Source organism: Hyla sarda, chromosome 1, assembly GCF_029499605.1.
Source record: "Hyla sarda isolate aHylSar1 chromosome 1, aHylSar1.hap1, whole genome shotgun sequence".
In the NCBI taxonomy this organism is placed as follows: domain Eukaryota; kingdom Metazoa; phylum Chordata; class Amphibia; order Anura; family Hylidae; genus Hyla; species Hyla sarda.
Genome location: NC_079189.1, coordinates 335,896,352 through 335,921,227, shown reverse-complemented (window position 1 = coordinate 335,921,227; position 24,876 = coordinate 335,896,352). Strand labels below are relative to the sequence as shown.

Sequence of the window (24,876 nt, the reverse complement as noted above, 5' to 3'; positions counted from 1 at the left end):
ATGGTCAGACCTTACTACCCAGCCCCACCCCTGTGATCAGACCCAACAAACCCACTCAAACCTGGATTTTTTTGGTTCTAGGCTTTAGTTAAGGCTATTTATTTTTTTGGCCCACAAGATATCCTTCCCATTTCCACTGTCTACAAACCTCTAATTGTACATGGAAGCACAGCGATTCAAACTAATTTCATATGTTCATACCAGTCTGGAGACTGCGGACACATCTGGTGCAAAAGCATAGGCCAACAGTTGGGTCTGTTTTCAAGCATGCTGATAAATGGATGTGGAGGGTTCCTAAAAAGAAAAAAAAAGTTACTTAATGCAACGTGTTCCAATGCTTTGTTATATATGCATTTAAATACACTGTTTATCTATACTTAATGCACCATTTATTTGTCCAAATAAATCTTACCGTATCTACTAATTTCCACCTTTTAGGTCTTATAGGTTTTTTTTCAGCTACACAAGTACAAAAGACACTTTTTCAACTTTCATGCAAGAGTCTTGATTAGTTCACCAAATATGTTAAAGGAAGAAATTGCTCACAAAAAAACAAAACAAATACTTTTATTGTAAATACAGACCACCATTTACAGCAGCATTTATTTAACTTATTCGCTGCACTCCAGCTCCAGCAATAGTAGGCATCCTAGAATGAAAGTTATATTAGAAAATTTCTCATTTTGTAATTATAAAAGAAGCTCATCGTGCAATGCCTTCTGGTTGTACTTCAGTTTGAAGAGGCACTGTTCAGAGCACACTTCATTGTAGAGTATGGTGTGAATGCACACAATGCAAACCTCTCCCGTCTAAGAGTATTGATCATTATTAGAGTTGAATTTTTTCAAACGTTTGGCTCGGCAGCTTCGCCGAACTTTCAGAAAAAGTTTGGTTCGCGGTGAACAGGTTCTCTGCGAACTAGCAATAAAATAAGCCTTAAAACACATGTACAGTGGGGATCAAAAGTGTGGGCACCCCAGGTAAAAATTTGTATTAATGTGCATAAAGAAGCCAAGGAAAGATGGAAAAATCTCCAAAAGGCATCAAATTACAGATTAGACATTCTTATAATATGTCAACAAAAGTTAGATTTTATTTCCATTATTTACACTTTCAATATAACAGAAAACAAAAAATTTGCATCTGCAAAAGTTTGGGCACCCTGCAGAGTTAAAGGGGTACTCCGAAGAAAACCTTTTTTCTTTTAAATCAACTGGTGGCAGAAAGTTAAACATATTTGTAAATTACTTCTATTAAAAAATCTTAATCCTTCATGTACTTATTAGCTGCTGAATGCTACAGAGGAAATTCCTTTCTTTTTGGAACACTGATGACATCATGAACACAGTGCTCTCTGCTGACATCTCTGTCGATTTTAGCAACCATGCATAGCAGATGCATAGCAGATGTATGCTAAGGGCAGCATGGTGGCTCAGTGGTTAGCAGTGCTGCCTTGCAGTGCTGGGGACTTGGGTTCAAATCCCACTAAGGACAACAATAAATAAAGCATTATTATTATTATTATTATTATAATAAATTCAGCAGAGAGAACTGTGTTCGTGATGTCATCAGAGAGCATTCATAAAAGAAAAGAATTTCCTCTGTAGTATTCAGCAGCTAATAAGTACAGGAAGGATTAAGATTTTTTAATAGAAGTAATTTACAAATATGTTTAACTTTCTGCCACCAGTTGATTTAAAAGAAAAAAGGTTTTCACCGGAGTACCCCTTTAATATCTTGTACTGCCCCCTTTGGCAAGTATCACAGCTTGTAAATGCTTTTTGTAGCCAGCCTAGAGTCTTTCAATTCTTGTTTGAGGTATCTTTGCCCATTCTTCCTTACAAAAGTCTTCCAGTTCTTTGAGATTTCTGGGCTGTCTGTCACGCACTGCTCTTTTAAGGTCTATCCATAGATTTTCAATTATGTTGAGGTCAGGAGATTGTGAAGGCCATGGCAAAACCTTCAGTTTACGCCTCTTGATGTAATCCCCCATGGATTTTGAGGTGTGTTTAGGATCATTATCCATCTGTACAAGCCATCCTCTCTTTAACTTCAGCTTTTTCACAGGTGGCATCAAGTTAGCATCCAAAATCTGCTGAAATTTTATTGAATCCATTTTTCCTTCTACTCGTGAGATGTTCCCTGTGCCACTTGCTGCAATACAACCCCAAAGCCTGATTGATCCACCCAATGCTTAATAGTTGGGGAAATTCTGTTCCCCTTCTTCTTCAAACGTACCTTTGCTCATTCTGGACAAAAAGTTCAATTTTAACCTCATCGGTCCACAGAACTTGTCTCCAAAATGCATCAGGCTTGTCTATATATTCATTTGCAAAGTTCAAACGCTGATTGTTGTGGGGAGGACGTAGAAGAGGTTTTCTTCTGATGACTCTTCCATGAAGACCATATTTGTACAAGTATCTCTTTATAGTGGAAACAGTGTCTGCCAGATCTTTCTGAAGGGATTGTGCAGTCAAGCGTGGGTTTTGAATTGTTTTTCTCACAATCCTGCAAGCTGTTCTATCTGATATTTTCTTGGTCTTCCAGATCTTGCTTTAACTTCCACTGTTCCTAATGACTGCCATTTCTTAATTACATTCCGAACAGAGGATATTGACATCTGAAAACATTTTGCTATCTTCTTATAGCCTTCTCCAGCTTTGTGAGTGTCAACTATTTTCAGTTTCAGATTTCTAGACAACTGCTTAGAAGAACCCATAGTGCTGATTGTTGGGTCAAGGTCAGATGAGTCTGGGCATTTAAAACCTTTGAGATTGACATCACCTGGTATTCCCAGATGATGATTGAGAACAATCCATGACACTGGCAGGTCTCAGCTTTGCAAAGTGTATGCTATAAATTCTGCAGGGTGCCCAAACTTTTGCAGATGCCAATTTTTTGTTTTCTGTTATTTTGAAAGTGTAAATGATGGAAATAAAATCTAACTTTTGTTGACATATTATAAGAATGTCTAATCTGTAATCTGATGCCTTTTGGAGATTTTTCCATCTTCCTTTGGCTTCTTTATGCACATTAATAAAATTTTTACCTGGGGTGCCCAAACTTTTGATCCCCACTGTACAACACAGCTTAAAAGCTATAAATGCCCTGTAGAACATTGCCAGGGTCACTGCTTAAGGCTAGGATAATGTCAAAGTTATGGCAATATGAGGTAACCCATGGTAACTAACATCTTGTTTAAAAACCCACTAGCGGATGTTGTATGTTTTTTAACACTAAAATAAAGCTGAATGAAGTATCCCTTTTTGTTGGCAGATACCTGTCAGTGTTAATATGCACACAGAGGTATCGGAAGAAGCAATGGCTTTTTCTAAGCATTTTGAAAATTATCTCTTTTTGGGAGCTTCAACAGGATTGGTGATTTTTCTAAAAGTAGCGAAGAACAATTTTTTGTAAATATTGAAAAGTTGAAAAAAATTATCCTTTTTGGGGGGTTGCAACAAGTTTTGTGAGCCAAAAAAAAATAATCATGTTTTTTTTTGGGGGGGGATCATGGGTTGTGTATGTCTGGCTGGTAGTAACAGCAGCAAGGGTCCACCACCAGATGGGAGTTGTAGCCAGCAGACAGTGGTGGTAGTTTCTAAAGGTAAGCAGGCAGTGGTGGACTAGGGCTAGTATTGCAGAAAATACACGTAATTTTGCCTTCGATGCCTATTCCGCGATTACTCTCAAAGCTATCAATGCGTATTCATGTTCGGCCAGCGCTCAATCAAACAGGATCTTGTGCGCACTGGCCAGGGCATGTATACACTCCCCAGCCATTAAGTATGCACGCCTCCATGTCCTGGTACAGCACATACATGCTGTAAAATCTATAATGCCTGTTCCACCCATCTGACAGAGAACACAACGGGGGGGGGGGAGGGGGGGTTAGATGGGGTATGGAGTGGGGTGCCGACTCCACACTAGCACATAATGTCCTGACACTAGTATTGGGACCTTGTGTGCAGCGGCCGTGATGCACACAGAGAACGTCTTGGCACTTGCTGGCTGAGCTAAGAGCTATTAGCCCTGCCATTTACTCTAGTGCTTGCTGTATACTGGAGGCTGCTGAGAACATCAGGGTGGGTCTATTAAGGGAGAGGGGAATACCTGTCCACCCACTTACTCAGCCAGCTAATATGGAGGGAGGGGACAGGGGAATGTACCCAGCTATTATGGTGAGGGGAAATATGCCCAGCTTTTATGGAGAGGGAGGTAGAATATGTTTTTAGGTGGCAATATGTGCCCAGCTAGTATGGAGGGGAGTGGGGGAGAATGTTCCCAGCTATTTTGAAAGGGGAGCCATGTGCCCAGCTATTATGGAGGGGGATGGGATGTGCTCAGCTATTATGGACGGGAATGGGATGTGCCCAGCTATTATGGAGGGGGGGGGGTGTGCTCAGCTATTATGGAGGGGGATGGTATGTGCCCAGCCATTATGGAGGGAGGTGTGATGTGCCAAACTATTATGAAGGGAGGGTCCTAGAACAAGGAGCCTAAAATGTTAGTCTGGCAGATTCTGTGGAGATGCATCATGGCTAATAGAAGTCTTCAAGATGGAAAAGAAAAGGAAAAATTCTCTGATCAAAACTACTCAGATCAGAGAAGTCACCACTGAATGTAAATGGCATAGCCAGTGTAGTGTCAATATCTACTTTTATATGGTCACTGTATGGTGGGGTATTGGTCTTTGTATAGTGGATTTTATTCTGTAGTAGTGTGGGGGTATTAGTCATTTTGTGGTGGCAGTGGTCATGTGTAGTGGTATTATGTGTCCCATGTATATTGGTAATATTGGTCTTAGTATACAAGATTTGGTCAGTAACAGTACGATGGTAATATGTATTATGATAATATTCCTTCTTGTATATTGGTATTATTAGTAATATTCATCTCAGTGTACAGGATTCGGTCAGTAAGAGTGTGATGGTAATATGTATGGTGATAATATTTCTCCTTGTATACTGGTATTACTGGTCATATTTGGTCAGTATAAAGGATTCAATAGATTAAAGTTTTTGTTGCCGTTTCAGGGGTTACAAGAAGAATATTTTAGGACCTCACATTTTTCTTGTTATGCTGTTTATTACTGCATTACATTGCAAAAATAGTAACATTTACAAAGGGGTGAAGATAAAAGATAGCCACATGCACCTGGGGGTACAAAAATTATCCTACACCCAAGCATCCATGACCCTAGGATCGGAAATTACTATAAACAGGTATGTGATCAGGCTCAACCCACCTTACCTGTATATAGCTGAAACTATCTTGCTTTTTACAGAGACCAGAGGTCCTCTTTACCCCTTAACACAGCTCATTTTGGCATTAAAGAAATAGTCCAGTCCTGAAAAATTTATCCCCTATCCTAAGGATAGGGGATAAGTTTCAGATCGCACGGGGTCCGACCGCTGGAACCCCCCGTAATCTCCCGTACGGGGGCCCTGGCTCTCTGCCAGATAGTGCAAGTAGACCACCGTACAAAGTGACGGCAGACACGCCCCCTGAATACAGGGCTATGGCAGCTTCGGAGATTGCCGAAGGCAGAGCTCCGGCTCTGTCATAGAGTTGTATTGAGGAGGCGTCTCAGCGGAGTGGCTGGGCCTCATATGGGAGATCGCAGAGGGTCCCAGCGGTCGGACCCCCCAGGATCTGAAACCCCTAGGATAAGGGATACGTTTTTCAAGACTGGAATACTCCTTTAAGGACACAGACAATTTTTTTTTTTTTGCATCTTCGCCTTCTAAAAATCATAACTCTTTGATATTTTCATCCAAAGACCAATTGTTCTTTGTAATGACATCACTCATTTTACCATAAAATTTATGGTGAAACCAAAAAAATATTATTTGTGTGGGGTAATTGAAAAGCAAATCCCAATTTTTTCTAATTTTGGAAGGTTTTGTTTTCACATTGTACACTTAATAATGACATGTTTTCTTTATCATGTGGGTTAATAAGATTAAAATGATACCCATGTTTAGATATTTTTCTATTATTGTACTGCTTTAAAAAAAGTTTTCACAAAATAAGTATGCTTAAAATTGCGCTATTTTGGCCACCTATAACTTTCTCAATTTTCCGTATACGGGGCTGTATGAGGACTAATTTTTTTGCACCATGAACTCTAGTTTTTATCGGTACCACTTTTGCGTATATGTGACTTTTTAATCATTTTTTATACATTTTTATGAAATGTGATGTGACAAAAAAAACATCAATTTTTTTTATGTTTAAGCCGTTCAACCGTACGGAATCATTACCATTATATTTTGATAGTTCGGACACACGGGCCAATACCAAATATGTTTATTTATTCTTTTTTCTTATGCTTTTTAGGGTAAAAAAAAGGAAAAAGGGGGGCCATAAAAATTTTTATTGGGGGAGGGACTTTCAATTTTTTTTCACTTTTTTATTTATTTTTTATATATACACTTTTTATATCCCCACAGAGGACATATCATAAAGGACAATCATTAGATTGCTAATACTGTTCAGTGCTAAACATTAGCATAGCACTGATCAGTATTATTGGCAATCTTCTTCTCTGGACTGCTCGATGTCAGACCAGAGAAGAAGACCCTGGAATGACAGGCGGAGCAGATGAGGGCACCATCTGAGAAGAACGGATCCATGCAGCAGTGCCACGGACGATCTGATCATCAATTACAAGTGCCGCATTGCTGTCGATGCCAAGATCCGTATTGATCTGAGCGGTTAATGGCAGACATCAGCGCAATCACTAGCAAGGGAATGCTGTGCTCCCTGCCTGGCGATTCTCCTGTGATGCAGGCGGCTCGATTAGCGCTGCCTGCATCATCTGCTCTGGCCAGGTCTGACTAGAAGAGGCCAGAGAGGTGGAGCAGCGCGGGACCTGGGAAAGGAGCCAAAGCTCAGGTTCAAATTTGTGTTCCCCCACGTATGACTCTCCAGTTGTTTTAGAACTACAACTCTCATCATGACCTTCTGTCTGTGCATGATGGGAGTTGTAGTTTGCAACAGCTGGAGAGTCAGTGGCAAAGCTCATGTGGGGGCACAGGGACATCATTCATTTTGGGGGCAAAGCGGAATCATTAATTCTGGGGGCACAGTGGCATAATTAATTCTGGGGGCACAGTGGCATCATTAATTCTGGGGGCACGGCGGCATCATTAATTCTGGGGGACAGTGGCATCATTAATTTCGGTGGACAGTGGCATCATTAATTCTGGAGGCACAGTGGCATCATTAATTCTGGGGGCACAGTGGCATCAATTCTTTGGGGCACAGAGGTACAATTAGTCGGCACAGGGTACAGTGTTTGGGGGCATAGTGTGTGGCAGTAATATTGCAGGGAAATAGCGTGTGACAGTAATATACCAGGAGCCCAGTGTGTGGCAGTATTATATTCAGGGAGTACAGTGTGTGCCAGAATTATTTTCAGGGGCACAGTGGGTGGCAGTAATATATTCAGGGGTACAGTGTGTGGCAGTATTAAATTCAGGGATACAGTGTGTGGCAGTAATATACCAGGTGTACAGAGTGTGGCAGTAATATACCCGGAACACAGTGTGTGGCAGTTTTATATTCAGGGGCACAGTATGTGGTAGTATTAAATTCAGGGGTACAGTGTTTGGTTGTAATATACCAGAGGCCCAGTGAGTGGCAGGAATATATTCAGGGCGTGCAGTGTGTGGCAGTATTATTTTTAGGGGGCACAGTGTGTGGCAGTAATATATTCAGGGGTACAGTGTGTAGCAGTAATATACCAGGTGTACAGTGTGTGGCAGTAATATACCCGGGGCACAGTGTGTGGCAGTTTTATATTCAGGGCACAGTGTGTGGTAGCATTATATTCAAGGGTACAGTGTGTGGTTGTAATATACCAGGGGCCCAGTGAGTGGCAGGATTATATTCAGAGGTACAGTGTGTGGGGGTAATATACCAGGGGACCAGTGTGTGGCAGTATTATATTCAAGGCGTGCAAAGTGTCGTAGTATTATTTTTAGGGGGCACAGTGTGTAGCAGTAATATACCAGGGGCCTAGTGAGTGGCAGTAATATACCAGGGGCCCAGCGTGTGGCATTATTCTATTCAGAGGGTACAGTGTGCGGCAGTATTATATTCAGGGGAACAGAGTGTGGCAGTATTCAGGTCATACATCCTCCACACTTCAGTCGCTCGTTTGCGCTTTCCTTCATGGGTGTGAACCAGGCCTTAGTGTTCGGCATTGACCTTTACCATATGTTAGACCTGAATAAAAGGACCCTCTCTAAAAATAGTTGAGTACCCCTGATCTATAACAATCTCTACTGTATTAGGATATCCCAACACATTGCTGTGTTGGGTTAACACATTGAAAATGGCTACATCAGTACACCCTAAAGGAGATCTCCGGAATAAAAAAAACTTATCGCGAGTGTCAGATTTCGGGGGATCCAACCGCTGGGACCTGCCGCAATCTCCTGTACGGCGCCCAGGCTCTCCTCCTGAATGGTGCGACCACCACACAAAGCGATGGCTGACAAGCCACCTCAATGTATCTCTATGGGAGAGCCAGCTTTCCAGCTCTCCCATAGAGCTGTATGGGGGGGGGGGGCATCGCTTATATCCTGTAGTACTCCTTTAAGACCATACACGGCATAGAGGTGTATACTTAATCTTAAAGAGGAGGTTCAGCATTTTACTTATTTTCTGCTATCCAAAGGTTAGGGGAAAAGCATCTAATCACAGGGGGATCTGACTACTGCAACCCCCCTCGTGGTTGGGGGGAGGGGGTTAAACTGGACAACATGCTTTTTTGCAACTGCTCACAAAGGGATATAAAAGTTTGAATGGGCACTATCATTAAAACTAATTTTGCTATTGCACTCCTTATGGTAAATACACAATCTTTCTAATGTTCTTTGATTAAAATTAAATGAAATTTTCTATGTTTTATTTGTGTTTACAAAAACTGCCACTAGGTGTCCCCATACTAGTCCAGATCACATTTCCCCCTCTCTTGCACAGACTTTGGACTCCTGCTGGCCTTAAACAACAACAAGGGCATGGTCTCAAATGGCAGGAGGTGCTAAACCCCAAATGCAGTTGTGCATTTATGCTGGGGGAGCAGATCCTGCCCTTGTGGTCTGTTGCTAGGGACAATCCCCAGCATAAAAATGCATACAATGGGGGATACTTGCAGCAGACTACAAGTGCCACAATGGCATCCTACACCAGATAAACGGTGTGGATGTGTAACAATTAGAATAATACAATACAGGAATTTAAGTGCACAACTGTGGTAGATATATCAATGACATTGGCTAACCCTCAACATTGACGTTAAAATTGAGACATTAGTCAGTTTATCCTTATATGAAGAACATACCTGAGCCCGCACACCAATGCCAAGGTTTCTCAAGTGGAGTATAAACTCCACATTTAATGCGCATTGATCACTATTATAGGCAGCATTAAGGTTCGGCAATTAGGCAGAAGAGGAAATAGCATACGGCTCCCAGACTGGATAAAATACTGGCTTTATTGGAACATATTAAAAACCAAACTGGAACATAATGTAGATAACAACAAACGAAACGCAACCAACGCGGTTCGACCTGTTAACAAGTCTTAATCATGGTTTTTAATATGTTCCAATAAAGCCAGTATTTTATCCAGTCTGGGAGCCGGATGCTATTTCCTCTTCTGCCTAATTGCTGCACCTGGGAACACGGCCCTTGCCTCATTCCGAGTCTTCCATCTGGAGAGGTGTGTTACCACATACGTGATCTGGGTCTGAGAACTACAACGGTGAGCTGAATTTTTCCTATTTTTAGCATTAAGGTTCACCTATGAGGCCGGCAACATATCAGCCAACTTGGGTGGGGCTTATAGTCTGTCTCCCTCCTCCCATTGTATGTGTCCCCAGCCACACTGGAGGTAACTGGGAGCCGGCTGTGAGTTGGACCTAACGCTGCTGTTATTGCCCACTGGCCCCTGGTTTTGCTTATCATGCACAGGTAGGTTAGTGTTAGGTCCTGTGCCACTTAAGAAACCTTGGCGTTGATGCGCAGGCTTAGGTATGTCCTTCATATAAGGATATACTGGCTAATGTCTTAATTTTAACATCAGTTTTGAGGGTTAGCCAATGTCATTGTTTAAATCTACCACAGTAGTACACCTACATTGCTGTATTGTATTACTCCTGCTGGCCTGGCAGAAGTCCAAAAATCAGGAAATGCAGTCTGGAGTGCTGTGGTGGGTGTGTGCAGCTTTAGTAAATCATAGCTCATCTCAAACACTGAACTGCTCTGTGCTGTGTGTAGTAGAATGTGGGAGGAAGATCTCCACTGTATGGCTTCAGATGATGTCATTCCTGCTGGGGAACACCCCTTTCCAGTCTGTGAATCTGACTGAGCAGAAAATACAGAGCCATATTAAGTTAGAAAACTTAAAAGAATAATAAAAATAAAGGCAGGGGGTAGTTTATCATGATGGGGGCAGTGAACTGTGAGGATTATATTATTTAACAAGAGCATAAGAGGTACTCTTTAAATGAATGGATTAAATTGTTTAAAATGGGTACTCCGGCAAAAAACATGTTTTTTTAAATCAACTGGTACCAGAACGTTAAACAGATTTGTAAATTACTAGTACTTATCAGCTGTTGTATACTACAGAGGAAGTTTTTCTTTTCATTTATTTTCTGTCTGACCACAATGCTCTCTGCGGACACCTCTGTCCATATCAGGAACTGTCAAGAGCAGGAGCAATCTCATAGCAAACCTCTCCTGCTCTTGACAGTTCCTGAGACAGAGGTGTCAGCAGAGAGCACTGTGGTCAGACAGAAAAGAAATTTAAAAAGAAAAGAACTTCCTCTGTAGTATACAGCAGCGCATAACTGCTGTAAGGGTTAGATTTTTTTAAATAGAAGTAATTTACAAATATGTTTAACTTTCTGGCACCAGTTGATAAAAAAAAAAAAAAAATAATGTTTTTCACCGGACTACCCCTCAGCATTACGAGAAAAAAAATCAAACAACTAAGAAAAAGCTAAACAGGTTGACTTTACAGTTATTCTGCACAGAAGTAATGGGCACAAAGCTTAAGAGAATTGGCTGTGACTTCAGGCTGTGATAAACATGCAGTAACCTTCAAAAGGTAACACCAGAAGAAATAGAAGTTTTAGCTAATTCTGTTCTCCAGCTGAATATACGTTCTGGCAATAATAGACAGTGAAACGCAAGCTACTCTAACTGCAGCTCTCTTTGTGTCTGCTCTCAGCTTCTTGCCACTTTATTGTTATCTTCTTCACCATTTATAGTCCACAAGTGACAACGTTGCTATGCTATTGAAAACATGACTTAACTCTGCAATCCATTACGTCTGCTAAAGCAATATACAAACCCAACGGGTCGACAAAATTCTTGAAAATAAATAGAAGTTCTATAGGATTCATTGACCCCAAACATGCACATGAAGATAGGTGCTAAAGGTAGGGTACTTAGCATACGATTCTATTTATACATGCCCAGCAGTAAATACAATATTGTTATAGGAAATATAGGCCCAGATTTATCAAACTGTGTGAGAGAAAATATAGAGTGATTTTCCCCCAGCAACCAATCACAGCTCAGGTAACTAGCTGAGGTAAAGTGAAAGCTGAGCTGTGATTGGTTCATGTGGGAAAATCTCTCTATTTTTTCTCTCACACAGTTTGATAAATCTGGGCCATAGTTTCTGATACTGCTGTATTGATCATACAGTCTTCATGTGGTTATGAAGATCGGCAATTCTCATAGTGTTCATATATATTGAAAAATCCAAAGGATAGGGGATAAGATGTTTGATCGTGGCGGCCCCCCGCCTGGATTCCCGCAAATTAGTTTGCCAAGAATTCTTCTTTGGGGTACGTTCACACACACAGTATCCATTGTGTATCTGAAGATCCTCAGTTGCAGATTTTACAACTGGCTTTCAAGCACCTACTTGCTTGCCAGGAATTGTTTTGAAGTCTAAGTGAAAACAAGTCACCAATTTAAAAGACCTTCTATACACTTACAAAGCAAAATAAAAATCATTTAAATATCGTGAACTTACCAAATTTTATAAGTGGTATTGTTAGTCTGATCTTTATCTTTTTCTGCATTCTGGGTTTTAATCTGAAGCAGCCGCCAAACACACTTTATCAATCCCTCCAAATTACTAGTGGAAAAAAAAAAAGAAGAAAGAATGAAGTATGCAATAAACTAAGATTGTAATAATAAAAATAAATCATCCCAGGTACATATTTAATATTTATCTTCATATTATTCTATACATTTAAATCTATATATATAAAACTCAACGTGTGTGTATGTATGTATATATGTATGTATGTATGTATGTTCCACAAAAACTTTCAAACGGCTAAAGATATTAACATGAAACTTGGCACACATGTTACTTATATGTCAACAACAAACATAGGATAGGTGATTTACCCTTACTCACCCCATTTGCCAGGGGCGGGGTTTATGTTTAAAGTCCTATACAAGTCAATGGGAATAACTTCTAAATGGCTGGAGATATTTCGATAATACTTGGTCACATGTTACTTACATGTCCACTTAAAATATAGGATAGTTAATTTAACCCTTAACTACCCCCATTTGTGAGGGTCGGGGTATGTTCCCACATAACTTCTGTACGGCTGGAGATATGTGAATACCTGGTACACATATTATAGGTCGGGATATGAGAACGGGATAGGAGATCTGGATAGGAGGTCGAGATATGAGGACTGGAAAGGAGGACGGGAAAGGAGGACGGGATAGGAGGACGGGATAGGAGGACGGGATAGGAGGACGGGATAGGAGGACGGGATAGGAGGACGGGATAGGAGGTCGAGATATGAGGACGAGATATGAGGACTGGAAAGGAGGACGGGAAAGGAGGACGGGATAGGAGGACGGGATAGGAGGACGGGATAGGAGGACGGGATAGGAGGACGGGATAGGAGGACGGGATAGGAGGACGGGATAGGAGGACGGGATAGGAGGACGGGATAGGAGGTCGGGAAAGGAGGACGGGATTGGAGGTCTGGATAGGAGCTCGAGATTGGAGGACAGGATAGGAGGTGGGGATAGGAGGACGGTATAGGAGGACGGGATAGGAGGACAGGATAGGAGGTACGGGTCGGGATATGAGGACGGGATGGGAGGTCGGGATGGGAGGTCAGGTAGGAGGTCGGGATAGGAGGACAGGATAGAAGGACGGGATATGAGGACGGGATAGGAGGTCTGGATAGGAGGTCGAGATATGAGGACGTGAAAGGAGGACGTGAAAGGAGGACGTGAAAGGAGGACGGGAAAGGAGGACGGGAAAGGAGGACGGGAAAGGAGGACGGGAAAGGAGGACGGGATAGGAGGTCGAGATAGGAGGTCGGGATAGGAGGTCGGGATAGGAGGTCGGGATAGGAGGTCGGGATAGGAGGTCGGGATAGGAGGTCGGGATAGGAGGACGGGATAGGAGGACGGGATAGGAGGACGGGATAGGAGGACGGGATAGGAGGACGGGATAGGAGGACGGGAAAGGAGGACGGGATAGGAGGTCGGGACAGGAGGTCGGGACAGGAGGTCGAAATAGGAGGATGGGATAGGAGGTCGGGATGTGGGGTTGGGATATGACAACAATATATGAGGACGGGATATGAAGTCAAAAGCTTCCTTCTTTGTTTATTTTCCTCCCCAACAAGGATTAGGAAGGAAAACCGGGCAACGCCGGGTACTCAGCTAGTAGTCTATAACTCTCATTTGGCACCGGTACTACAACTGTAGATATGTAGTATTCCTCTACCGCTTTAAATATGATAATAAAATACTTTATAATTAAATCATGTTATTGTAACAATTTTTTTTATACAGGGTGGGCCATTTATATGGATACACCTTAATAAAATTGGAATGGTTGGTGATATTAACTTCCTGTTTGTGGCACATTAATATATGTGAGGGAGGAAACTTTTCAAGATGGGTGGTGACCATGGCGGCCATTTTGAAGTCGGCCATATTGAATCCAACTTTTGTTTTTTCAATAGGAAGAGGGTCATGTGACACATCAAACTTATTGGGAATTTCACAAGAAAAACAATGATGTGCTTGGTTTTAACGTATCTTTATTCTTTCATGAGTTAGTTACAAGTTTCTGACTGCTTATAAAATGTGTTCAATGTGCTGCCCATTGTGTTGGATTGTCAATGCAACCCTCTTCTCCCACTCTTCACACACTGATAGCAACACCGCAGGAGAAATGCTAGCACAGGCTTCAAGTATCTGTAGTTTCAGGTGCTGCACATCTCGTATCTTCACAGCAAAGACAGATGACCCCAAAGATAAAAGTCTAAGGGGGTCAGATCGGGAGACCTTGGGAGCCATTCAACTGGCCCACGACAACCAATCCACTTGATGTGTTTCCCTCTTTATGCACAGAAGCCGGCACGTTCCCTGAGTTTTTCCAGCAAGATGGTGCACCACCACATTATGGGTGTCAGGTCCGAGCATTCCTAGATGAACAGTTTCCTGGAAAGTGAATTGGTCGTTGTGGGCCAGTTGAATGGCCCCCAAGGTCTCCCGATCTGACCCCCTTAGACTTTTATCTTTGGGGTCATCTGAAGTCAATTGTCTATGCTGTGAAGATGCGAGATGTGCAGCACCTGAAACTACGGATACTGGAAGCCTGTGCTAGCATTTCTCCTGCGGTGTTGCTATCAGTGTGTGAAGAGTGGGAGAAGAGGGTTGCATTGACAATCCAACACAATGAGCAGCACATTGAACACATTTTATAAGCGGTCAGAAACTTGTAAATAACTCATGAAAGAATAAAATTATGTTAAAACCAAGCACATCATTGTTTTTCTTGTGAAATTCCCAATAAGTTTGATGTGTCACATGACCCTCTTCCTATTGAAAAAACTAAAGTTGGATTCAAAATGGCCGACTTCAAAATGGCCGTCATGGTCACCACCCATCTTGAAAAGTTTTCCCCCTCACATATACTAATGTGCCTCAAACAGGAAGTTAATATCACCAACCATTACCATTTTATTAAGGTGTATCCATATAAATGGCCCACCCTGTATATAACTTTTATAGACTAATGTAGTGTATACAAAATATATACAGAGCTTCCTTTAAACTTTATAAAATGAAATGTCAGGGCAGAGGTCTGTATATACTAGCTTCTTCCACATACCACTGGTACCAGCATGTCTTACTCTTATACTACATACAGCTGAATTAGGGCAGTTGTGTAAAGTGGTCAGACTGCACAGTATTTAAGGTAATAAAAACAAACTATAGGCACTAGTGGAAAGTATCAAAGGGGGAGATTAACCAAAACCTGTCCAGAGGAAAAGTTGCTGAGTTGCCCATGGCAACCAATCAGATCGCTTCTTTCATTTTCACAAGCCTTTTCAAAAATGAAAGCAATCTGATTGGTTGTAGTGGACAACTCAGCAACTTTTCCACTGGACAGGTTTTGATAAATCTCCCCAAAAGTCATTAGCTCATCCAAATGCTAAAATGTGGGGCAGTGACACACACCATGTACATGCACATCACAGTCTGCTGTTATTCTGGTTTGTGCAGGTCAAAATTTCAGTGGGGTAAGGGGTTAGAGCTGAATACTAGAAAAGGCTGGGTATCGTTGCTAAACTCCACTGGGGCTAATGGTGTTGAGCTGCAATACAATATATACACTGTGGGCAGACTGCTGCAGATCTGTTGAATACCCCCATAGCATATCTGTAGCACAGTAACAGGTGTGTTTGTTTCTAACTCTGACAGCAGCTCCAGTCCATCCTGTTCAACTGCAGTGTTACCAGTTGCAGTGATGATGCCTTTGCCAATCAGGATGTGTGGACGACTAGCCAATCGTGTCCAACCTTAGTGTCACCTGTGTATCTTGTGTATATTCTTGTTTTCCTATCTACTCTATTGCACACTGATTTTGTACTGCCCCTCTCTCTCTCTCTCTCTCTTTCTGTTACAGACTTGGCTTGTTTGACCCTGATTATATGTTTGTTTGTGCATTTCCTGTTAGTGTTCCCATTGCTGTTTTTTGTTAACCCATTTGTGTTCTGACCTTTTCCCTGACAGTACTGTGTTTTTAGTTACAATGACTTTGCTATGCTCTGCATCTTAGGTATGGACAGGCACTGTGGTTGGGGCCACCTTATTAAGGAGGTAGACATCCCAAAAGGGAGGAAAAGAGGGTTTAAGTCAGTTCAATTCGGCCCTTATTTAAGCCCAGTGTGACAAGCACATTGTAAAACTGACATTTGGAAAAATATTAGATATACTGTAGAGAACATCAGGTTAAATATTTTTTTTTGTATCAGAAATTAAATCTCTGAAAAATCTTTTATAAACGTAAACTAACCTGGCAGAAGGAATAAGGTTTAGAACACCATTGAGGACATAGGTGAAATCAGCATGTTTCTGTTCCACTAATGTTACCAGGGCATCACAACAGGCTGTCCTCACAACAACGATGTCACAGCAGCACTTCTCCCAGAGGACATTCAGGGACGGAGTCTGGAAAGAGGTATTTTATAAAGTAAAGGTATGTGCAAAATGTAGCTTTTTATACACAAACGGCAGTGAACACTGACTGTTTTTAGGCATTAATAACACCAGTGGAGAGAGGATTATGATATCTTAACCCCTTCAGCATGAAGCCTATTTTGGCCTTAAAGTGTACCTGTTGTCAACAAAAACTTTTAGAAAATAACATATGTATATTTGTAATATACATTGGTTAAAAAATGTGTATATGTTTGGGTGGAAAAATGCTGTCTCTGCAGCTATTGCATGTTTGTCTCTGTGAGGAGACCAAATACAGGAAGTGAGGGCAGAACAAGTAGGACTCTGTGCAGATTCCTGGCTTGTCAATCATCCTCATATGTGAGCAGAGGACATGTCACAGAACCTCACTGCACAGAGCCCTGCTTGTCCTCCCACACTTTTTGTATTTGGTCTCCTCATAGAGAAACACAGGCAATAGCAGCAGGGACAAAAATATACATATTTTTTAACCAATGTATATTACAAACATACATATAATGGAATTATCTACATTATATAAATTGTTGTTTTTGTTGATGACAGGAACACTTTAAGGACCAGGCCAATTTTCATTTTTGCACTTTTGTTTTTTCCTCCTCCCCTTATAAAAATCATGACTCTTTTAATTTGGCACCTACAGATCCAGAAAGGCTTGTTTTTTTGCATCTCCAATTGTACTTTGTAATGACATCACTTATAACACACCAAAATTGGCAGAAAAACAAAAAAAGCATTACCGTATTTGTGGTGTGAAATAAATAAAAACAAAACACCATTTCGTAAATTTGGGGGGCTTCCGTTTCCACGGAGTGCACTTTTTGGTAAAAATGATACCTTATCTTTATTCTGTAGGTCCATACAGTAACAAGGATACCCAATTTATGTAGGTTTTATTTTATTTTGCTACTTTAAAAATATTATAACTACATACACCAAAATGAGTATGTTTAAAATTGTCATCTTCTGACAATTTTTATACAAGGCTATATGAGGGCTCATTTTTGGCGACGTGATCTGTAGTTTTTATCGGTACCATTTTATTTATTTATTTATTTTTTATGGGACTCTTATTGCTTTTTATTATTTTTTAACGGTATATGAAGAGACCAACAATTCAGTCATTTTTTACATATACGCCATCGACTGGTTTATCTAAAATTATATTTTAATAGGTCGGACAAACGAATGTTAATATAGTCTGATATAGTATAGTTATTGATCGAGAGCCTGTATTATAATACACAGTATAATGTTGCAATTGACTTGCGCAACAGATAAACAGTTTTCCACCAAAAACACCCTGCTTAGCTTATCTTTTAAAATGTAATGCAGTATACTGACTCGCAACTAACATACTACTTGAGCAATGTTAGGAAGAAACATCCTATCTTATGAAAGGTATTATGTTCTTCAAAAATGCAATACAATAAAACACTTCTGCTTATAAAAGAAGTTAGGCAGAAGTTGGAATGCACAGACTGTGGTAAGCTACGTGATAGTGTTAAACGTTTTATTCTGTGAGTTCAATGAAGACTATTTGTCCTTCTGTCCCCCTCTCTATAAGGGAAGAAAAGTTGACTTGGTAACTTAAAGGGGTACTCCGCTGCCTAGTGCTTATTTCACCAACTTTTTACCTCTTACTTGATGACTTCACACAACACCCCTGTACTGTATGCGCCTTATCCATTAGCGTTGTCGTTCCCTGAGTTGGCGTTCTGTCTGGCTCACGTTGTTGCTTATTTCCTGTTGTTCGGTCCGTGAAAACTACCATTCCCCTAATACTTTGTACCCTGATTATGCGCTTAGGTGCCACCTATTTTTCCTTTGTTATTCCGCCCATCCTTTTTTTTGTTCACGCCTATGTCCATGCCCCTTTTTTTTTTTTTTTTCCGCCCATAGGCGTCCTAGCTTCCGCCCCTTGTTTCTTCTTTCCACGGCCATTATGTTCCATCGTTCGGAAGAGAAATTTGCGCCTGCGCATCCCTACGCTGCCACCGTAGTGCTAACGTAGCATACGTTAGTAGAGTAGCCATGCGCAGTTCTCCTTGCAGTACAGGGCTTACGTTCCTAGCGTAGCCCTGCGCATGGGCAGTTGTCGTTACAGCTCAGGGCTACGCTACTAACGTAAGCCCTTATCTGTAAGGACTACTGCGCATGCGCAGGGCTACGCTACTGACGTAGCCGACGTTAGCACTACGCTGTAAGCGTAGTGCTGAGAAGGGGATTCACAAAATGACCAGACATGCGCACTACGCTCCGAAGATGACTCTCAAAATATATACGACGCATGCGCCTGGTGCAAAGGACGATTGGACCAGGCTAGGACGCTCACACGAGGGGCGGCAAAGAAAGTGAAAAACATTACTCCCACACAATTTCAAAGAATGAATATTCAAGAAGAGGGCCGCCTTGACTACGGACACGGGAGGAGGGAAATGCGGACGTCAACGCCGACATTGCAGGGCGGGCTGACAACAACATGGACGCAAACGTTGTCAGCAGTCACAAAGCACAAAAAAACTACACTACTTCCTGCACATAGGAACAGTAAGTATAACGGAAATAATATGCATTATTGACACAGCAAGCATATTAGAGAGTTAAGCAAATGTATTGATAAAGTCATAGCAGCGGAGTATCCCTTTAAGAAGACTCAAGTTTGGAGGCAGACTGCCCAACAATGACGGATCATAATGTATGAAGGCAGGACTGCGAGCACAAAGTACAAAAAATAGCAGCGTGCAAAGAGAGGCTGTGATGGGAGTTGTGGGAGGCAACAGACACAGCATGTCAGGACAGCTGAAGTGTTGTGATGAGACTGAGACCTTTTAAGAAAAACAATCACGCTTATTGTGACAAATTTTTTGCCATTTTTTTACCGGCTAACAACTACACTTGTAACTGTTCTATATAGTCTACCAAGCGGTACATTACACATGCCCTATTAGGCTAGGTCCACACTACGGAATCTCCGGGCAGAAAATTTCCGCCCAGAGATTCCGAGTGCGGCCAGCGCCTACTGAATAAGTCGGCACTAGGACGGCGCGGACACTGCAGTCTCAAATAGACTGCAATGTGTTCCACGAGTACTTCCGCCTGAAGAATGAGCAACGCCATTCTTCAGGCGGAAATTTCCAAGCGGATTTTCCGTTCACAAATTCCGCTTCACAAATTCAGAAGTGTGAATTTCCTTACGGAAACCCATTCACTATACACTACATTTTAGTAAGCGGAATTTCTGCCTGCAATTTCAAAGCAGAATGGGAGGTGGAAATTCCGTAGTGTGAACCTAGCCTTAGGCTGTCATATATCAGTGCTCCTGTTCCTGAATCAATAACATTAGGAATAAAATATAATCTTAATAAGTATATCTCCATCTCCAGCAAATCCTAAAAATTCTGTCTTAAATCTAAAATGTGCTCTGTGCGGAGGCGCATATGCACAGTTCACCAGGACGGTCACTATTGATGCGAGCTCCATGCCGGCCGCAATTTAACCGACTCATTACAGTGCCCTTTGGGCTCCAAAAGCACGGGAATTGCACCCACAGCTTCCTAAAGATGTCCCGCTCATCCAAGAAGTCCAAGCAGAAACTTACCCAGGCTCTGTCGCAGTCAATCCCGGAGTTCTTTCGGGCCTCCCCAGCTTCCAAGATGGCGCCCGCGTCTCCCTCTCACTCTGAACCGGCCTCAGATGAAGATGGCCCTGCTGGATCCTCTCACCTCACCCCTGCAGCGATGCTCCGGCATATTAAACAGCTATTCCACACGGAGCTGCAAAAGGCGGTGATTTTACTAAACAAATTCAAGATCTAGGCCAGCGGGTGGCTGATAATGAATGTAAGCTGGACGAACTAGCTGATGCCAGGGAGACCGGCCGGAGGGACATTGATTCTCAGGCTGAGGAGCTTGAGGCCCTAGAGCTGAAACTGGAGGACCTGGAGAACCGGTCCTGCCGTGCCAACCTGCGGATCCACTGTCTGCCGGAGTCTACCACTGACCTTAAATGTGCAGCCACGACTCTATTCAGCGCCCTGCTCCACCAGGTGGCTCCGGACCTGCTCCGTATGGACAGAATCCATCAAGCTCTCGCCCGCCCTCGCAATCCGGACATTCCCCGCGGCAATAAAGTGCTTAAGCTGTACTATCCCGAGGTCCGAGATATGTTGCTGGCTGCCATCAGGAACCTTGCTGTGCTCCCCGACCTGCCACCCACGGTTCGCCTGTATTCTGACTTGGCTCCCTCAACATTGGAGAGACGCAGGGCGTTCCACCTGATCACCATCGCCCTGCAGCTGGAACAGATAAAGTACAGATGGGGTTTCCCCTTTGCTCTGTCCTTTCAAGTTGGATCTCGGGCCTACACGGTGCGCTCCCTTCCTGCTGCCCAGGAAGATCTTCACAAGGAGAACATTAGCTGGACTGATGCCCCTCCGCAGTCCCAAAGGGGGCTCCGAACCATATGCACCTGGGCCACTGTTCCCCTTACACACACACCCCAGAAGCAGGCTGCTTCATGCCTGTCACCTCTTCCAGAATGATATCACCTGGTGACTTCTACTCTACTGAACTGGTTGGTGCACCTTCCCCACTCTTCCGGAGTCAGTTGTGGCTGGACCCTCATGCCCTCGTACCCGTTCTCGGGAGTGGAAGTAGGCCGTAGCCTGCTAGTATCTGACGCAGCTTTCCATGTTCTGTTGGTTATTTTTTAGTTTTTTGTTGTTTGTCCAGGTCTGTGCATACATGTTTTATTATTTTTCTCATTTATCTGTCACCATGCTGGGAATTGTATTATTACGGTTCATTATTTGCTTCTGTGGTGTTGTAACCTCTTTATTATGTTCTTTTTGAGGTCCCTTAGCTTGTTTTATGTTATGTTAGGGGCTTTAATTCCCCTCCCAAACACAGGAAAGCCTTTCTGGACCATCGTCCAAATATAATATGTCTCCAGGAGACTCATTATACCCTAAGCTCCTTCCCTAAATATCTCCACTCTAGTTATCAGCGGGTTTATTGTTTCTCATATCATTCTAGGTGTAGGGGAGTCCTGATCTGTCTCCATAACTATCTACCCCTAGAAGTCCACCAGGTTAGGCTGGGTTCACACTACGTTTTTCAACTACGTTTCCCGCATACGTTTTCTATCAAAAACCGTATGGGGAAAAAAACGAATGGAACAGTATGGGAAAAAGTAAACCGTATGCGTTTTAAAACTGTATACTGTTTTTAAGAGTGCATACAGTTCCGTCAGTTTTCAGAAGAAGAAAAAACATACGTTTTTGAAAATTTTGTCCATTTTTAATGGGAGGGGTCTTGGGTGGGGACTTTAGGATTCAAATGCGCATGTGCAAAGTAAAAACGTATACGTTTTTCCCGTATGGAACCGTATATATGTGCGTTTCCCATTGACGTCCATGTTAAAAAAAACGTATGCGGTTGCAGTACGGTTTTTAAACCGGAGTCAAAACCGTGGTTGACCACGATTTTGTCTCCAGTTTAAAACCGTACTGCAACCGCATACGTTTTTTTTAACATGGACGTCAATGGGAAATGCACATGTATACGGTTCCATACGGGAAAAAAGTATACGTTTTTACTTTGCACATGCGCATTTGAATCCTAAAGTCCCCACCCAAGACCCCTCCCATTAAAAATGGACCAAATTTTCAAAAACGTATGGGTTTTTTTTCTATAAAAAATGACGGAACTGTATGCACTTTTTAAAACAGTATACTGTTTAAAAAACGCATATGGTTTACTTTTTTCCATACTGTTCCATCCGTTTTTTTGCCATTCAGTTTTCTTTAGAAAAACGGATTGAAAACAGTATGGGAAAAACGTGATGTGAACCCAGCCTTACGGAGGACCCAGAGGGTCGCTTCCTTATATTGTAGGGTTCCCTATATGGTAAAACGGTCTGCATAGTCAATGCTTATGCACCAATTCCTTTTTTTTACATAATGTGTGACAGACTTTCCTCCCTTACGTATGATCTTCTCCTCTGGGCAGACGACTTTAATTTTGTTTTCAATGGGAAGCTTGACAGCTCTAACACGACTCTTTTTAGAAGGACTGGTTCCCAACAGCGTACTATATTGAACTGTTTCTGCTCTCTATGCCTAGCGGGTACCTGGAGGGAGCATAACGGAACCACACGTGGTTACTCCTACTATTTCCCTTCTCATGGCCACTACTCCCGCATAGACTGGATCCTAACTAACACCTCTTCCCTCCCACTACTGTTATATGCACGACACATTCGCTCCATATGGTCGGATCATGATATGGTCCTGGCAGAACTGGACCATCTATGCCATTCAAATGGCACTTAAACCGATCTTTTCTCACTAATCCTGAGATTAAAGTCCAATTGATGGAGGACATATCCTCCTATTTTGCCATTAATGCCACACCTGATAGCAAATAAACCTAATAAACTCCTGGCTATACAGCTAAAACAACAGCAGACTATTAACAGAGTGTATAGGGTCCAGCTGCGACCGGGTTTGTGCTCCTCTCATCCGCACCGTATATATACGGCATTTCACGAGTTCTACTCCCGCCTTTAAACTGAACCGGCTCATTCGCCTGATTTCTCTGCCCGTCTTGCCTCTTTCCTTTGCTCTATTTCTCTTCCCTCTCTCTCTCCCTCTGACTGTGATGTTCTTAATGCACCTGTTACTACTGACGAAGTCTCTTCCACCCTTTCTCGCCTTAAGCTGGGTAAAGCACCGGGCCCAGATGGGCTGTCAGCCCAATTCTATAAAAAGTTCTCACCCCTTCTCTTACCCCATCTCACGACATTGTGTAACTGTCTTTTCTCCGCCCCTTCTCTACCCACTCAATATTTATATGCCCTCATTACTGTTATATCCAAACCTAACAAGGACCTCCAATTAGTCGCTAACTATAGACCGATTTCCCTCATTAATCTTAACACCAAGATTCTCACCTCTATCCTAGCACATAGACTCAACTCTCTTCTCCCCCGTCTTATACATGCCGACCAGGTGGGGTTCATCCCCGGTCGTCAGTCACTGGACAATGTCCAGAAAGTGCTGGATGTTATGCATTGGTGTACCACCTCATCCACCCATCTTTGGTTTAGCCCTCGAGAAGGCTTTCAACTGCATTTCTTTGGTAGAATGGGTTTTTCCGGCCCTTTTGTCCATCTGCTTCACTTGTTGTACTCTCAACCCTCGGCATACTTGGAGCTCCCTACTGATAACCCACTACCATTCCGAATATCTCGGGGTACTCACCAGGGATGTCCACTTTCACCAGCACTTTTTGTTTTAGCGATGGAACTCCTGGCAACCCTCCTCTGGAACTGTCTGGATGTTACAGGTCCTCTCATGGGTCAGACTGAACATAAACTTAGCCTCTTTGCTGACGACCTGCTGATAACCTTGACAAAACCATTGGTTTCTCTCCCAAACTTGTTCCGAATTCTGTCAGATTTTTCATCTATGTAGGGGTTGAGGGTCAACAACTCAAAGTCTGAAACCCTCTATTGTGGGGTCCCTGCCCATACTCAGAAATTGATCAACCTTAACTTTGGTTTCCCACCCTCTACCTCTAAGCATTCTTACCTAAGGATTACTCTTACCTCCTCTATTCCATCTCTGTACTCCGCCAACTACCCTAAACTTTTTAGGTCTATTTGTGCTGATCTCCGCAAATGGGACTTTCCTCAACTTTCCTGGGTGGGCCGGGTCCACGCGGTCAAGTGGTGGTATTACCGCATCTTTTATACCTCTTTTGTACCCTCCCTATCCCAGTCCCTTCCTCAGACCTTAAGTCCCTTCAGCGAGAGGTCTTCCAATTTATTTGGAGACACAGACCTGCTTGCATTCCCCGTAAAATCATGCATTTTCACAAACGCCTAGGTGGCCTCACAGTCCCCAACTAGTCTAAATATTGTTATGCTGCCCGGTTTTCTCAACTTACCTTTTTCATGCTTCTTCTTGCACCCCTCTCTGGGTCCGCCTTGAATCTGCTTTGCTATCCCCTCATTCTCCTCCTGCTCATTTCTGGTCCCTTCCGCCTGATACTCACCTGGCCCCCTCTTACTTACTCTTTATTCTGTTTCTTTATGGCGAATGATCCAGTTCAAATTTTCCCTCCAGTCCAGAGCCTCCCCTCTCACTCCACTGTATTGTAATCCTCTCTTCTTACCAGGATTGAACCACTGCCTTTTTCTTGGTGGCAGTCTCATAAATTATAAAGATTTTATGATTTTGTTTCTAACAAGCGGTTGTTGACAGTGGAAGCTTTCTTACAATGTTTCGCGCCTCCGGGTTTGG

General features: G+C 42.6%; 1 protein-coding gene across 6 annotated transcripts in view; it reads right to left on the bottom strand.

Moving 5' to 3' along the window:
- Window positions 1-24,876, bottom strand: part of FOCAD (focadhesin) — a 156,058-nt gene that overhangs the window by 119,263 nt on the left and 11,919 nt on the right. For all 6 annotated transcript variants that reach the window (XR_008843987.1, XM_056520096.1, XM_056520116.1 and 3 more), the window contains exons 4-6: window positions 16,387-16,541; window positions 12,067-12,171; window positions 202-294 (exon numbers count right to left, since the gene is read on the bottom strand). Coding sequence is in view for 5 of the 6 variants with exons in the window: in XM_056520096.1 (XP_056376071.1) it covers window positions 202-294; window positions 12,067-12,171; window positions 16,387-16,541 (353 nt within the window). In the remaining variant the exon portion in view is untranslated. The remainder of the gene's footprint in view (window positions 1-201; window positions 295-12,066; window positions 12,172-16,386; window positions 16,542-24,876) is intronic.